This window comes from Gymnogyps californianus, chromosome 1, assembly GCF_018139145.2.
Source record: "Gymnogyps californianus isolate 813 chromosome 1, ASM1813914v2, whole genome shotgun sequence".
NCBI classification, from domain to species: domain Eukaryota; kingdom Metazoa; phylum Chordata; class Aves; order Accipitriformes; family Cathartidae; genus Gymnogyps; species Gymnogyps californianus.
Genome location: NC_059471.1, coordinates 19,084,944 through 19,103,046, shown reverse-complemented (window position 1 = coordinate 19,103,046; position 18,103 = coordinate 19,084,944). Strand labels below are relative to the sequence as shown.

Genomic DNA, 18,103 nt, shown 5'->3' with positions numbered 1-18,103 from the left:
CAAAGGTCATCTCATCCAATTCTTCCACCTAACAGGCATTTTTAAGCTGACTTGTCTTTTAAAATTCTGCAGTATCTACAAGCAAAGTGGTACTGCGAGAGTGTCTGCTCTAACTCTCCACTGTAGTGGATGCTGAAAAATTTGTTTAATTCTCTTGCACAGTAGAAGACGATACTCAATTTCTTCCCCTTGTCGTGTGTGTCCCCCCCCCTCTCAGTGAAAGCAAGCTCTGTAGTTACTGTGCCTGTGCCCTTTTTTACTCCAGGGGTAAATCAAATTGCAGTAGTGGGAACTATGCTCACTGACAACTAGAAGCTGCTTGGTGGGGTGGACAGGCAGGTCCTGGCAATCTTAAACAGCAGCTGTTATGTAATTCAGGCTAAGTCCCTTTCATGATGATTGATAAGCAAATTTTTTTTTTTTTAAATGACAATAAGGAAAGAAACATATTTTTAAGACAGCACACGACAGCTCTATAGAGTATTTGCAACAGCACATAGCACATGTCTGATTAATACCAGAATATGTACTAAAACTGAGAAAAGATCCCCCACTGCTAGTACAGACAGGCAAGCTACCCTTGCAGCATGCCTGAGCAACACTACTGAGGTAATTTTTGTACACTAGCTTTCACGTGATCTTGAAGGAAGAGACATACATAAGGATATGTGTGTATGGGCACAAACTGAAACACAGGAGGTTCCCCCTGAACATCAAGAAACACTTTTTTTACTGTGAGGATGACCGAGTACTGGAACTGGTTGCCCAGAGAGGTTGTGGAGTCTCCATCGTGCATGTTTTTTCCTTGATAATCTAGACCAAATTCTCTATGGGGAGGCTGAAAGGGGCTGAGCTTTAAGTGTAAAGGATCTACTACACTAGTACAATAGAGACATCCAAAGAAACCTTACATACTGTAGCAGTAAAGAAAAACAAGCTTTCAGATGCATGCTGAGCAAGCTCCTGTTTATTCCAACACTTTCAACTGAACACTGCAGCTCCAGGAGGAGGAAGGAGGTGCAAGGACACCAAAAACACATCCATCTCATCATGACTGAAAACAGAAAACACAGCAGCAATGCAAACATGTTCCAGAACAAAGATTGTAACACTCCCCTACCCCCAACTGTTCACTCCCGATTCCAGACTCTGGTACTGGAGAAGTCAGTCACCAAATACGCCTGAAACATGAACAAGAGTCACATCACAGTAACGAAAACTATCATCTTCCCTCCAAGTTTTCTAACAAGATACTAGAACAAGTATTGCCTGCATCAGCTTTTTATCTATTTCTTTACTACTATACATTCATTCCATCTACTTTTATGAAAAGGATATCACAGAACAATACTTAAGGCTCTAAGGTCAAGAGATTGAGATGTGAATATATAGTTTCACTATTTCAAGATTCAGAAGTGTTGGGAACATTATCTACAAACATCGATTAGAAGAGTGCTTCTTAAATGGGAGGAAAAATGACTACTTAACATAGAGTTGGCCAAGAAATTTGATAAATCCAAGTCTCCAGTATTCTCTGTAGACAACACATACTGTAAAGCTTTTCATTTAAAATATTCCATGTTTGACTAGATGTATGGACATCCATATGTTATCATGGATCTGTCTGAGAACAACTGGCACAGGACGTTGAGATCAAATGCTGAAAATGAAGAAAACCAATTAATTTTGATTGACTGGGCAGAGTACACTGCCACACATCAAGTTACTTTCTTCAGTTACTAGCAGCAAAAGCTCTTCCTGTTTTATTACCTTAGGGCTCTTTGTTTCAGTACCTGTTAGTTCTTAAAGCTATACTGTGGGCTTCAGTAATGTGTACGTAAAGAAATTCAAATTTTTTAACAGCATTTTATTTTATTAAAAGGGTAGAAGTGTGGACAGAAGGGATTTTTTTAAAAATAATTCTAGTTGTCAACATTACTGACAGTTTAGATGTTGCTTAAAACTTCTGAAATCATACCTTTGCAACAGTATGAATTTGTAATTCATATTCACTGTACTTACCTGTCACTCATCCAAATCTGCAAGTCCCATTTCTATCAGTTTCATATGAACTAGATTTTCGTCATCTTCGTACAAAGAAATGGTGACCTCTGGTGAAAGAGTCTGAAAATCAGAAGTTGACAGAGTTTTGACAGTAACAGATTTAAATCTCAAGCTAACCAATAGTAAAAGTTATTTTACTGGCTATACTCACTGCCTAAATGGAACTGTGAATATACAAAGAATATTTCTGTTTTTAAGTAAAGGAAACTGGTTTTAAAATAACAGGAATGCTCAGAAGCTTTTTGTTTGCAGGATTAAGAAGAGCGCCACATGATTTTCTCTCTTCATCAGCATTCCTTCATGGTAAATGGTTCACAATTTTAAATTATGAAGGTTCACAGTAAAACAAATACTTAGAAATTATACTCAGAGTGCTAGTAAGAATTTTAGGCTGAGCAAGAACTAGGAGAAAAAAAATAAAGTGTTTCTCACAAGTATGGAAGCAGAGAGCTGTTTTCCTTCAACGCACTCCATCATAGCCCACAATGCTTCCACACTCCATTCTGGGCAATAAGGAATTCTTTTCACATTTTTGTCACATAAAGCAGGTTTAAATCCAGCCAACAGAGCTCGTACTGCCTGAACAGGATACTTCAGCAGATGATAAGGTATGTGACGCAATCTAAAACAAAAAAGAAAAATGTTTGCCTGCAAGAATCCACCTCTCAAGCTAAACTATCAGTATGGACATAAGGATAGCTTAATGGTTCATGCAGTAGATTTATGGTGTGGAAACTGGGATCAGAGTCCCTGCTCTACAATAACATGCCAGTGTCAGACCAAACAATTCATCAGGTAGGGCTAGGCCCTCTGAAGGACTTCAGCACAGTAACTATCAAGAAGCAGGCCAGTATCATACAGACCCTTCAGCCCGCCAGGCACACTGGCTTCTCCATTACAATGCGTGGGGAGGAGTCTCAAGTGCCTAATACACATTTGCACACAGGAATGCAAGCGCAAGTCATCACTACGCAGGCTCCAAATCTGGTGCGTCTGGAAAATGACACAGACCTTTGTGGTCCAAAGTGCTTCACGCCTGGATATGCTCTAGACACACTACTGGAAATAGCTACCTGTCCTGGTTTCAGCTAGGACAGTTAATTTTCTTAGTTAGTTTTGAATTATCATCTCCCCATTCTTCTGTCTTTCTATCCCAGAAGCAAGGGAATGGGGAAGCAGAGCGGGAAGTGCAACCCTGAAATAAAACACACACTCTCTCCCATACCCTGATAGTCCGTGAAGCAGGACATCTGTTCAAATCCCCATTTTGCCTCATCTTCACCAAGGACCTGTACATTCCCCAATGAGCTCTAGAGCAAGTCAATGTGATTAAGCAGTATATATATAAAGTGAAAGTGCTTCAAGAGAGAAAATTCAGACAACCTTAGGGGACCCTAAAAGCCTGGGGTGTTTGAGACACTTAACTGACAACTGTGTGTCAGCACAGGAGCAGCTCCTAGAGTGGCTCAGCACCAGGTGGAACAGGGATTTAAACTTGGATTTTCCACACAAGCAGAGCGGGGTGTGTGCCGCTCAGATACTCCCTTATCTTACTCCCCAGCTGACTTCTGTGCAGATAGCAGTCGCACAGGATCACAGGATTTATTTGTATACCTGCAGGGCTCAGTCCCTATTTTGTGTAAGCTTCTTGGGTGCAAAAGCAGATTATAAGCCTGAGCCTACTTCACAGGTTAAGAAACCTGAAGATGATGGAGAAATCTGATATTATAATAATGGGCTTCTCAGAACAACCTGAGAAAGAGAAGCAGGTGCACAACCCCATACCCTGCAGACAGAAATTATTTAACCAGCCAACCAACTTTCTCTCCAACTGAAATCTAATGCTAAATTATTATAAATGTCTATAGTTATATAAAAATAAATAATAATAAATGTAAAAATACACGTATTTATAAGTACATATTTTATATTATAACGGTATACATACATACACACATAGACATTTTTCATGCGTTTTTTTCTTATGTATTTACCTGCTTGTTGGGACAACTAAAAAACTACCATAGTCAACAAACTGAACCAGGATCTTAACAGGATCACATTCTTCAACAGAGAGGAGCTTTGCTCTATACCATAAACCATCCTGGTATTCTACAAGGCAAGGCATTTCTGTAAAAAGAAAAAAAAAAAAACAAAAAAAACCACAAAACACCCCAAAATATACTCACAGTGCAGTACAAACTAACTGAACTTGAAAATCCATTTTACTTCGTGACCAAGATTAAGTTTTTTCTTCCTTCTCTAATTCATGCTACTACTTCATTCTATGCATCCTCCAATTCTCTCTGAACTCCAAGTCACAATCTTTAGCATGCAACTTAAGTCAAGTTTCTCTACCTCACATGGCAATGATGAGAATTAACAGAAAATTGCTTGGTAAAGATAGTGACGCAAACTGTTTAACCTTTTCAACTTCGACTCATTTGCACATTTCAGTTAGTAAACAGATCAATCTGTAAGAGAATAGACAATAGTCTGGAGGACACAGGGCAGATGCTGCCTAAAACCTCAACCAGAATTTTACTAGTTGGTAGAACCACGTACTAGCGATAACTGGTTTCTTCACAAAGTTTTAGACCCACATACTTTACGTTATTTTAGGCCCAACAGCTGTGGACAAGAGAATTAAAGCCCATCTTTTGCCTAAATGGAGAAATCCAGAATTAAAGTGAAGTGATGCTCTTCAGGGTTCACATAATTTCTAACTCTTGGTAACATGGTTTTCTGTACATAACTTGTGTCTTTTGAATATTTAATAGCAAGATTTTCACAGTTACAGCTTCAGTGACAGTCACCTTAAGGGAAAAGTTTTATTACTGCCATATGCAATCTAAACTCAGTTCATCAACTTTAACAGGCACCAGCACTCTGAGTTATTTCCATCATTTTCCAGTGGAGCAGAATGACACATAAGTCTCAATTTCATGAAAAGTAAAAACATATGATTATAGTGTGTCATATGATTATAGTGTAGTGGTACTCCTTACTCTCCAAAAGCTTTATTTAAAGACACAAAAAATATAATTATTCCTATTCTTCAAAAAGAATTTCAGGCTTTTTCTACATCCACATGAAACAACAGGGAAAACAAACACACTAATATACCTGTTCGGAAGTGTGTTAGAAGAGGAAGAGACTCCACACTTTTATTGCACCACTTCAGGGCTTCATCAAGGCTCTCCAACTCCGAGTCACCATTGGCATCTCCCTCTGTGGCAGACTGCTTCATAAGGTTCTTAGAAGGATCAAGGCAAATATATACCTACTCAAAGAAAAGGCTCTCATATTACAATTTTTGCAGACAACTTAGAACCTTCAAATTCCATCAGTGATCAAGGATTATTAGAAGATTACCCATCTTCGAAAGGTTCAGCACATCCTTGCTCCCCTTTCTTCTCTCCTCAATTTATGAGTAATTTCATATTTACACAAAATTTTTTCCAAAAGCAGAAGATTTATTAACACCGTATTTCAATGTTAAAAAGTAAGAATGAAAGGAACACACATACTAGAGAATATACCCATATAAGATTTCACAGCTGTGTCTTATTAGGATTCCTCCCTCCTGCTACTTGGTAAATAATCTCAAACCAAATATTAAAGTTAATGAAAGAAGAACTTTTGAAATGGTGTTTTGTTTGCTATGCAAAGACATTCCATTCACCTAATTTATAACTGGGTCATCAGTATAATGCTGTACGTCAAGGAAATGAAAGTTTAAACAACATGCATAGGCAAATTAAAATCTACATAACAGCTTCTAACTGAAATGCCTTTTTAAAAAAAAAACAACAAAAAAAACCCAGAGCCATTTCAGAACATTACGATATTCTACTGGTAGTCCAAACAAATTAATGACTAGGTTATTATTTTCTCTAAACTCAGCATTATAATTCACTACCCAGGAAGAAAATTAATTTTCATGTTCTAATTTGTACACAATATAATCAAGCTGTAACTCCATCATGCAACTGCTACTTAAATCTATAGGAGTCCAGAGCAGGATCTCGTGTTTACAATTATATACCATGATCAAAAGCAAGAGTTCAAATAATTTGCACAAAGGGAACCAAAAAATATTAATTATGTTTCTCCTGTAAGAGAGGAAACAGAATACATAATTTAAGAAAAGCCCTTTTCTAAGATACCCAAACACTTCCATCTTGTATTTAGTCAAAACAGTTGTATATTACAGATTCATAGAATCATTTAGGTTGGAAAAGACCTTTAAGATCATCGAGTCCAACCGTTAACCTAACACTGCCAAGTCCACCACTAAACCATGTCCCTAAGTGCCACATCTACATGTCTTTTAAATACCTCCAGGGATGGTGACTCAACCACTTCCCTGGGCAGCCTGTTCCAATGCTTGACAACCCTTTCAGTGAAGAAATTTTTCCTAATATCCAATCTAAACCTCCCCTGGCGCAACTTGAGGCCATTTCCTCTTGTCCTATCACTTGTTACTTGGGAGAAGAGACCAACCCCCACCTCACTACAATCTCCTTTCAGGTAGTTGTAGAGAGTGATAGGGTCTCCCCTCAGCCTCCTTTTCTCCAGGCTAAACAACCCCAGTTCCCTCAGTGTCTCCTCATAGGACTTGTTCTCTAGACCCTTCACCAGCTTCGTTGCTCTTGTTTGGACACGCTCCAGCACCTCAATGCCTTTCTTGTAGTGAGGGGCCCAACACTGAACACAGTATTCGAGGTGTGGCCCCACCAGTGCCAAGTACAGGGGGATGATCACTTCCTTAGTCCTGCTGGCCACACTATTGCTGATACAAGCCAGGATGCTATTGGCCTTCTTGGCCACCTGGGCACACTGCTGGCTCATATTCAGCCAGCTGTCAACTAACACCCCCAGGTCCTTTTCTGCCAGGCAGCTTTCCAGACACTCTCCCCCAAGCCTGTAGCATTGCATGGGGTTGTTGTGACCCAAGTGCAGGACCTGGCACTTAGCCTTGTTGAACCTCATACAAGCGGCCTCGGCCCATCGATCCAGCCTGTCCAGATCCCTCTGTAGAGCCTTCCTACCCTCAAGCAGATCAACACTCCCGCCCAACTTGGTGCTGTCTGCAAACTTACTGAGGGTGCACTTGATCCCCTCGTCCAGATCATTGATAAAGATACTAAACAGAACTGGCCCCAATACTGAGCCCTGGGGGGAAACACCATTTAAGACTGGCTGCCAACTGCATTTAACTCCATTCACCACTACTCTTTGGGCTCAGCCATCCAGCCAGTTTTTTACCCAGCGAAGAGTATGCCCATCCAAGCCATGAGCAGCCAGTTTCTCCAGGAGAAAGCTGTGGGAAATGGTGTCAAAGGCTTTACTGAAGTCCAGGTAAACAACATCCACAGCCTTTCCCTCATCCACTAAGCAGGTCACCTTGTCATAGAAGGAGATCAGGTTAGTCAAGCAGGACCTGCCTTTCATAAACCCATGCTGACTGGGCCTGTTCACCTGGTTGTCCTGCACGTGCCACATGATGGCACTCAGGATGATCTGCTCCATAACCTTCCCCGGCACCAAGGTCAGACTGACAGCCTGTAGCTCCCCAGATCCTCCTTCTGGCCCTTCTTGTAGATGGGCATCACATTTGCTAACCTCCAGCCAACTGGGACCTCCCCGGTTAGCCACGACTGCTGATAAATGATTGAAAGTGGCTGGGTGAGCACTTCCGCCAGCTCCCTCAGTACCCTTGGGTGGATCCCATCCGGCCCCATAGACTTGTGTCTAAGTGGTGTAGCAGGTTGCTAAACATTTCCCCTTGGATTATGGGGGCTTCATTCTGCTCCTCTTCCCTGTCTTCCAGCTCAGGGGGATGGGTACCTGGAGAACAACTGGTCTTACTATTAAAGACTGAGGCAAAGAAGGCATTGAGTACCTCAGTCTTTTTCTCATCCTTTGTCACTATGTTCCCGCCCGCATCCAATAAAGGATGGAGATTCTCCTTAGCCCTCCTTTTGTTGCTAATGTATTTATAGAAACATTTTTTGTTGTCTTTTATGGCATTAGCCAGATTAAGTTCTAGTTGGGCTTTGGCCCTTGTAATTTTCTCCCTGCATAACCTCACGACATCCCTGTAGTCCTCCTGAGTGACCTGCCCCTTCTTCCAAAGGTCATAAACTCTCCTTTTTTTCCTGAGTTCTAGCCAAAGCCCTCTGTTCAGCCAGGCCGGTCTTCTTCCTTGCTGGCTCGTCTTTCGGCACATGGGGACGGCCTGCTCCTGCACCTTTAAGATTTCCTTCTTGAAGAATGTCCAGCCTTCCTGGACTCCTTTACCCTTCAGGACTGCCTCCCAAGGGACTCTGTCAACTAGTCTCCTGAACAGGCCAAAGTCTGCCCTCCAGAAGTCCAAGGTGGCAGTTCTGCTGACCCCCCTCCTTACTTCTCCAAGAATCAAAAACTCTATCATTTCATGATCGCTATGCCCAAGACGGCCTCCAACCATCACATCACTCTCAAGTCCTCCTCTGTTCACAAACAACAGGTCCATCGGGGCGCCTTCCCTAGTTGGCTCACTCACCAGCTGTGTCAGGAAGTTGTCTTCCACACACTCCAGGAACCTCCTAGACTGTTTCCCCTCTGCTGTATTGTACTTCCAGCAGACATTTGGCAAGTTGAAGTCCCCCACGAGAACAAGGGCTAGCAATCGTGAGACTTCTCCCAGCTGCTTACAGAATATTTCATCTGCCTCTTCATCCTGGTTGGGCGGTCTATAACAGACTCCCACCACGATATCTTCCTTGTTGGCCTTCCCCCTGATTCTTACCCATAAACACTCAACCCTATCATCACCATCATCAAGCTCTAGACAGCCAAAACACTCCCTAACATACAGGGCTACCCCACCGCCTCTCCCTCCTTGCCTATCCCTTCTGAAGAGTTTAGAGCCATCCATTGCAGCACTCCAGTTATATGAGTCATCCCACCATGCTTCCATGATTGCAACTATATCATAGTTTTCCAGCTGCACAGTGGCTTCCAGCTCCTCCTGTTCATTGCCCATGCTGCATGCATTGGTGTAGATGCGCTTCAGTTGGGTTATTGATCTCACCACCTTTTTAGGGGGAGAAGCTCCAATTCCTCCGTGACTGTTCTCAGGTGCTTCCGTGGTTTCAAACACATCAATAAGCCTTGTGTCTTTGCTGCCACATGGATCTCCATTCCCTACCTCCACCGAGATGGCAGACTGAAGGACCTCGCTAGCACACTGTCCCTCAAACATTGGCGTGCTGCTCCCGGGTTTATCTCTAGTGAGCCTGGTTTTATCCCTCTCCCCCTTCAAATCTAGTTTAAAGCTCTTTCAATGGGCCCTGCTAACTCCTGTGCAAAGATCCTTTTCCCCCTTTGAGACAGGTGTACCCCATCTGTTGTCAGCAGGCCTGGTGTTGTGTAGACCGACTCACAATAAAAAAAAACCCCAAATTCTGCTGGTGACACCAGGCTCGGAGCCAGGTATTGATCTGCTGGCTCTCCCTGTTTCTTTCCTTATCATTCCCTGCAACTGGAAGGATAGAGGAGAACACTACTTCTGCTCCTGATCCCTTAACCAGTCATCCCAAGGCCCTGAAGTGTCTCTTGATTGCCCTTGGACTTCTTGTTGCAACTTCATCGCTGCCTACCTGAAAAATCAATAATGGATAATGTACACTATACAATGTACTAATGGATATGTACACTATACATCCTTTTTTTTGAAGATATGTATACTCAAGTGAATTAGTGGGGTGAATTTATATTAGACTATGATGCTGAATTCAAAGCAATCACTTCAGCACTATAAAACCTGTTATTTGGTTTACAGATTTACCAAAACAAGGAATACAAGCACTTCAATATAAATCAATCCACTTAGAAGAATCTTGCCACTTCCTGTTCTTCTATTTCATCATTCAACATTCAAAGTCCACACAGGAATCTTTTATTCGATCAATGAACATTACATTCCACCTTTTGCCTGGGAGACTACTAGAAGGAAAGCTGTGTGGGTTCACACAAAAATCAATGATCAATCATCGACCAAAGACAGTAAAATACAACTGTAACAGCCAGAAAATGTTCACATTACTATACAATGTTCCAGTAATTTAATTTTTGGAGAATAAAAAACAGATAAATCATTATTGTTCTGCCAAGTTAAAATCCAATGACCTATTTTCTTATTATACAAGGTAAGTACCAGACTGCAGTATAGTAATTCCTAAAATTAATTTTTTAGGGAAATGGTCAGTATTTATTTCTCTGCCCCCATCCAAGAGGGTATTTCAAGTAAGAGTTCATTCAGACAGTTGCACTGCAAAACCATCTGAATCGATACCTCAGTAGCATTTTGCAACCTTATTTTTTTATATTATCTAGAATTGTTAGCCATGATTTCCTTTTCACCAGCATGATGGGACTGCCACATTTCCTGTCTGCAACATATATGAGATGTTTAAAAAACGTACCTCCTTAGGGGACACCAAATGGGTAACTCTGACAGGAAAGGTATCTCCTGGAATAGGTAGCGGTGGCAACATGTATGAAGGCAAAACAGGAACGTCTCCTTCAAGTAGCTCCTAGACCAAAACAGACTTTGGTCAAGCATCATATTTAGTAACAAAATGGAAACTAGCTTTGGTATGGTTTCTGGTTCAAAGGAGTTATCTAACAATGTAAACAGTGTGTCCTTGATGAAAAAATATTAATCAACATTTCCTTTCAATACTTACTAGGTTTTTAAAAAAGCTTTAGCTAAAAGACAACAGAACTAGTTAATCAACACTTTTAAAATATAAAGAATATATCTTTGAAATGGTCCTAACATACTGACTTGTTAACTTGATTGCTATTAATTAAAAAATACATTAAATATGGAATTCCCTTTAAAGAGAGAAAATATTTAGAAAGAAAAACTAAAATAGCAGCAATTAATTGGCACAGATTTACCTGAATGCCATGCCCAATGTTATTGCAGTTTGCCAGAGCAAGTTATTCCTTATGAGAAAGGCAAAGGATAATTTAACTCCTTAGCCACCAGAATTATCACTCCTTCAAAAAGATAACAGCTTTTGCAAAGTACAGATACATACTGTCTCAGTAGCATAGCACGCTCCAGTGTGTCTTCTTCTAGAACAACGTGTTTTACAGTTTGAGTTCTACATGCCATTAAATCATTTGGTTCATGACAAAATAAACCTTGGTGCATTAAATTATGCCTTTATAAGGATGTATAGCACATAGCTCAGCTGCATCAATGGTCATGAATACAGCTCCTATTCTCTCTTGTATTTTAACATGATACCTAACAAAAGGTACCATTTCTCTAAAATACATTTTCACACATCTACTTGATGAACAGTTTTCATTACACCCAGAACAAAAAGAAAAGTGGAAGCAACCAGATATATATAAGTGCAAAATAAAACTATAAATTCTGACCCTTTCTTCCCCCTGCATGATCTGACATAGGATACAGTACAAAAACCCATTATGTTCCTCAGACTTAACTAGGGAAAAACAGCTTTTCCATTGAAAGTATATACTCCTAAGATTAAAAAAAAAAATCTATCTTGATAAATACTAGCAAAGAAAGGATGTCTAACTATATCATAGATACATACAAACTAAATGCCAGATTTCTGCAAAACAATTAGGAACATTGTGACAGACCACCTGACTACACCTGGCTCTAAAGATTCAACTTAAATTCCAGCTCATTCTCAACTGAGCACTGCATGTAGCTCAGCTGGTTATCTTAGTCAGCTCTTGCATGTGTCTTTGCAAGAAAAACTGCATTTGCATTTTTGTTGTTAACGTTAACAGACTCTTCTTACTGTCAATAGATTGGTTACTGCTAGATATACCACACTTAGGCATACAGTCCAGTTGTAAATACTGATACTAAAAAAATATTCTACCAAGACATCTTTAGGAGTTACCTATTTCAAACAGTTGTCCCTCATCCTTTCTGCCTTTGTGTCTATTCTTTAAAAATCTAAAATGGCTTGCATTCCTTATTACATCTGTAAAGCCACAGCAGAAATTACGTATTTTTAATATGTAATTTAGACATCACATAATACTGTATACTTAATAAGGCAACAAAAGAGTGCTTTTCAGCATGAAGAATTTAATCCAAACTAAGTAAATGGTAGGCTGCAGTGCAGTGTGTTATGTTGTACTTACTTCTCTACCACATGCAAAGCTTTGTTTATGAACAGCCTACACAAGCCCACACAGTAATGTGAGGCATTAAAGAGAGCTTTAGGATGATGAAGACCAAAGTGATAGTCTGGCAAGTCTCAGATTCTGTATTTCCCTGAAATGGACAGGGTACCTTAGACTTTACTTTCATATTGACAAAAGAAAAGCAGAAAGGGCTTTCTATCTAGGTATTTGCAGAATGCTTTTCCACTAGTCTTGTTGCAAACATCAGTGGCAGAACAGGTCTTCTTGGTGTCAGAGATGGTGGGACTTATGACACAGCTGGCCTTCAAACCCACATGGCTGGCCTTCAACATACATCCACAGTCATTTGACACCCCCGTGCTTCATCCAGGCTTGTCCTGATAAATTCCTAACAAGGGAACACAGCTTAGGGTAGTTCTGGCAGGTCTTTTAGTCATACAGATCATTGGTTTTAGAGGAAACTAACTGCCTATTTACAAGTGGGGAATAGGAACAAGAGGACTTAAGCCTTCCTGCAAGTTGAAGTGCCAAACCACATAGCAATCTCAGTGCTAGATTTGTAATGACGCATGCAGTACTACAAAACCAACTGCAGTATCTGCTCTCATCTATCATGGAAGTCCATGCAGAATCAGAGGAGGAGGAATTAGCCCTTTGTACACTGCTCCTTCTGCCTAAAGATTTCTCTCTCTGCCTGAAAAGACACTGATCTCTCTCTAGAATTGCTGGCAGGCTGAACAGCTGCTGGTGATCCTGAAAGTGTTCAGATGATTACAAGTCAGTAACATCAAAAATGGCTTTGCATGAAGTCTTTTCAGCATTGTCTTTGCTGTCATTCAGAAGGCAGGTGCTAATTGAATGAATATGGCTAATATGTCAACAGCAGTTTGAAGCGCATCTCTCCTCTGACCTAAACTAATAGACTATTCCAAAAAACCAGCACTGGCATTTCCAGGGGTGGATTAAGATGGAACAGTCTGGCCAAGTGTTTGCTCAGATTATGAGCTTAAAATCTGCAGACTTCAAGTACCTCACTGTAAAGGGGCTGATATGCAATGCAGTTCAATAAAAAAACAGTCTGTATAAGGAATTTTGAACTGATTTTGGTTCAGATGGTTGGAAACGGTTTGTAGTCAACTGCTGTAGAAAAAGTAATTCTAAAAATTATTGTTAGTTAAGCCTGAGCTCAGAATGAAGAGATTAAAAACTTGTCTGTCAAATGAAGCAAGTTCATAGTCCCCCATGCCTGAGTGTATGAGCACAAGGCAGCACCTGGCTACTCAGTTCTGACTCACAGTGGTAGAGAAACAAACAAAAACCAACCAACCAACCCACCCCATCTCCCAAAAAACCAAGTCAAAAAATACTACAATATAATGGTCTTGTATATATAGGTAAGTATGCAAGTGTGTATATGTGTATACACACGAACACACACATATGTACACATATACCTAGAATGAAATTCACTGCTATAGGCTCACCATGCTTGGGGTTCTGGTGTACTCTCCTATATCCTACTGCCTACTAGGGAATTTTCTGGCTAATGACTAAGCTAGAATTGTCATATGGTAACAAAGACCAGCTCCTAAACTCACCTGTGCAGCTCAACAGAAGTGCATCTCAAAGACAATAACACACTCTGCAGCATGACAAAGGTGTAGTGGGCTCTGCATAAGCAGCTTATTACCACTATTAACAGAATTACACCACTCACAGAACAGACTACAGTCCTTATCAGACTACTTACCTGAAAACACAGATTTGAAGCAATGAAATAGTTACAAAACTATAAAATAATAGAATATATAATGGCTATACTTTATATAATAATAGTATCCTTTAGTCAGTGCAGTGTATCACTCGGCTTGTGAGGATGGCTGCTTAGCCTCTACAGCTAAAGCCAGAGCTGATTGTTTAAACATTCTCAGAGCTGCATGCTTCCCACTTCTGCTATTCCTGCAATTCTGCTCCTGGAACCAGCTTGAGCTGCGGACACCTTGCTCCTTTTCTGGTCCACAACTGAACACCTCCAATGTTCATTTTCTTACAAGTTGTTCTGAACCACTTATTGCCAGAATGGATCTGCTTAATGCTATATTCCTTGTGGAAAGCATTCCAGGCTTTCTGAATGCTTCTTGCTTACAACCTTCTTACATGACTTTATTCTTGTTTTCCAAATTTCATTTTTGTTTTAACAGTACAATCTCATTTCAAGATCCATATTAAGTTTGCTGAAACTTTTGTGTCATGTGCTGGCTTTATGAAAATGCAACAAGAGACTGATTTACAATTAGGTTTTTGTGGTTACTCAGTTCTAATACACACTGAGAGATTTTTCTAACTGCATCATAAGCCCACTGGCATACATGCCAAGACTTACATCAGCAGTAACAGCAGCATACTCTGTATTGTAAAATTATTTTCTGAAGCAAAGACTCATATAGGAAAGAAAAATACATCGGCAGGCTTAAAGAGAATTAAGAAAAAAATGCAACAACAAAGCCTTAGTAATTTAAATAAACCTGATCCTCAGATTTCAAGGAAAAAAAAAAGAGAAATTACTTCTCTAATTTTTTTGTGTTAAGACAATGAAGTTTGGTGAAAATTTCAGTCCTCCTCTAAAGAACACCAGATGAGTATCTCAGACACTTGGAATGAAGAACTTAGGTAACTCCCTTAAAATCAGTAGGTTTCTGTTGAAATACTTGATTCAATTTACTTTTGAATATCTCCATCCTTGGATATATTTCTATGATTAACTAATCCCTTCAAGTGATAAAAATATTACCCTATTCCTATCCTTTTATGTTTTAGAGGAACACAAAAACTAATTGGACTTTAAACAGAAATGCAAAAATCTCTTTTCAGTAAGGAGTCCAAGAACACACTCTTGGCAATTCGCTATTCCATATAATCTTATCAACATATCATATCTACATTTATTATGCTACAGAGCTGTGTACTTAGTCTTACTGCTGTTTACATCACAAAACCGTACAGAAATATAAAAAGAAATAACAGATCATCAAAGGTCACAACAAGCAACTGAGTAAACTTTTTAATGTCAGAATAACAGCAGCAAAAGACACACACACACACACAAAAAAAAAAATCTCACCAGCTTTGGTATGTCCTGACAATCTTCAGCAACACAGTACTTCTGGTATACCATGAAGGAAGAAAGCGACACTCCACCAAAATACAGGTTGATGGACAATTTGTCCCATGGGTTATCTGGTAATTCCTACTTACACAAGGCAAAATAAGACTTAACAGTAACAGTGTGACTGAGGTTTTAGAAACAGTGACCAGGAAATTCAAACCTGTCATTCCTATATGCACCATACTCATTCATCAAAGATACAAAAACCAGTAATGATGGCTATTAACATCACTTATGACACAAATGGGAATATATCTATCTCTGGAATGGCAGCACCGACTATTCAGTCTAACACCGAAACATTATCCCATGTTTGCTCACTCAGCAATAAACCCTTCTCTTTTACAATTTATCATTAGAAATTAAACTATCTGAAATTGCAGGTTTTCCGACAATACAGATTATGTGTTTCCCTATAATGTTGATATATTAATTTAAGCATGTGCATACTTAATTATGCCAAATTTTAATCACTTAAAATTGAATTTAGAAGAATTTATGCTGTTGGTAGCTAGGCTGCTTGTCAGAATGACAATACAGAATACAAACAGGACCAAAAAATATTAATACCTCTAAAGGACACATTTAAGGCCTGAAAACTATAATAAAGGTAAAGTCATAGGAGAAATAACTTTAGTTTTGGATTTTCTTTTGTCTAAGAAATACATTTACTGCTATACTCTTTCACCTATTATTCTTAATGCAAGTTAAAAGAGAAAAAAAAAAAAGAGAACAAAAGGTATGCCTCATTCCACGTCTATGAATAAATTAAGCTACCTGAACATGTATTTCAACCTCTTCACTTGTAAGTAGTTCTTGAAGGCAATCTACTGCATCCTGCTGCCAAAAATTTCCAACCTATTTGGTGAAAAGCAAGAAACCCCTACACATTAAGATGCTGACAAGTAATACTCTTACTATTCTTAACATAGTAAGATGAAAATACGTGCCTATCATTGAAAAACTTATTTGAAAACACACATCATTAGTTTGATTTGCCTACAACAGTTTAAACGTTATCTGCTATTTGGTACACTGAAACTTACTGTGTGACAAAGCCAACCAGCAATTTTCAGATCTTGAACTGGCTTAGAAAGAGATGCGGCTTGCCAAGTCTAACCTTTACTATATACATAATAATGTATGTGTGCACAATTACCTGAAGCATAACCCAAAGACACAGAATTACACTCGAAGATAACTTAACAGACAACAGAAAACACAGGACACTTTAAATACTTCTTTTATTACCTGCAATATCTGTTTGCCTCCCAACCCATAGGCTTATAAGCCTATCTTTCTTAATCTATCAGTTGAACTGCTTCCAGCAATAAAAAAGTTTTCTTTAAAAGTAAGTTTAAAAGTAAGCTAGTCATTTCAGTAATTCATATTTACTAAATGCACCATTCAAATTTGAGTAAGATGTGATGATATGCGAAGATGTTATTTACATAGCAATTACTTACTAACAAAAACCCCTAAAACAATTCACTTGTATTAGTTTAGCGTAACAGATTGTTTCCTACACAGCTACGTTGAGAATGATAGAAACACTTTTGCAGGACTTGAAGATTTACAATTTTCTGGCCATTTTGCATTAAGAAATCCAGGCCTTACTTCTTGTTGCTGCTATTGCAAAATGAACTACCACCACCGCCAACTACTGCAGTGTCCTGTCTCACAAAGATTTAATTCCAATGACAGCTGCTTTTGAAGCATGGTCACGTCATAAAGCAATCTGGCAGTTCCTGACAGAAGGCTGCCTTGCTGAAATGATCCTCATCAGCTATTCTCTGAATCCTTGTAGGCAAGAAAAAATACCAGCAACTAGTCTCAACCTTTGTATGACTAAACAGTGTATCGACTTGAGTAACTACCTACTAAAACGTCTTCAAATTTACCATTACTCACTGGTACTGTCTTGTAGAGCTGACATGGTATGCAAAATGGAGGAATATCAGTATACAACGTGGTTGGATACAGATGACACTGAGGAATCCTCTCTATGCAACCATGGTCTATGTACTGTACCTATAACCAGAAGAAAAGCTTTCCTGAAATAATTCCTGTTTTTTAAGCCAAGTTTAATAAGAGAAAGCGTTCATTTACAGCACTTTTCTGGAGGAAAAAACAATCATGATGTGACAAAATGGAAATGAAGGAAAGGATTAAAAAACTGGTATGGTAGATTAGAAGTTCAGTTTCTAAACTTGTCTTGCAAGAGATCCTACCTTTTGTGTAATAACCTACAGCAGTTTGAAACTGAAAGAAAAAAATTGTGAACTAGGATTTGCAAATCTACATTCAAAAAGCATGAGCACAGACTCAAGAGTTTAGCTAAGATTATCTGCTAATTAGAAAAAGTAGCTCTATACCTGCGCCGCAGAAAGAATTCAAAACAGACAGCCACTACTTTTTGGGTGGGGATAGGGTGGGGGGAAGCTAAACCTAAGTATTTCCAAAGCATTCCACATACGATAAGAACAACAACGAAAGAAGAAAAAAACTAAAAGGGATTACTTACAGGTGATCAAGGGTAGCTTTTTACTTAAGAACATTTATCATTACCAGGAAAACTATGGGAAAAATTGTGACAACTGAAATAAGTAGATAGAATTCATCTTAAAAATAAATGTAAAGACCAGGACAGTTATCACACTTTTAAGCAGAATAAGC

The 18,103-nt window shown here is 39.3% G+C and overlaps 1 protein-coding gene across 1 annotated transcript in view; it reads right to left on the bottom strand.

Annotated features, from left to right (window-relative positions):
* Nucleotides 1–961: 961 nt before the first annotated feature.
* The window catches only part of RNF17 (ring finger protein 17), a 53,548-nt gene continuing 36,406 nt past the window's right edge, over nt 962–18,103 (bottom strand). Inside the window, exons 30-38 of the mRNA XM_050907470.1 lie at nt 17,339–17,458; nt 16,205–16,285; nt 15,383–15,508; nt 10,539–10,649; nt 5,191–5,347; nt 4,059–4,194; nt 2,497–2,686; nt 2,023–2,124; nt 962–1,660 (exon numbers count right to left, since the gene is read on the bottom strand). Of these exons, the coding sequence (XP_050763427.1) occupies nt 2,026–2,124; nt 2,497–2,686; nt 4,059–4,194; nt 5,191–5,347; nt 10,539–10,649; nt 15,383–15,508; nt 16,205–16,285; nt 17,339–17,458 (1,020 nt within the window). The 3' untranslated portion in view covers nt 962–1,660; nt 2,023–2,025. The remainder of the gene's footprint in view (nt 1,661–2,022; nt 2,125–2,496; nt 2,687–4,058; nt 4,195–5,190; nt 5,348–10,538; nt 10,650–15,382; nt 15,509–16,204; nt 16,286–17,338; nt 17,459–18,103) is intronic.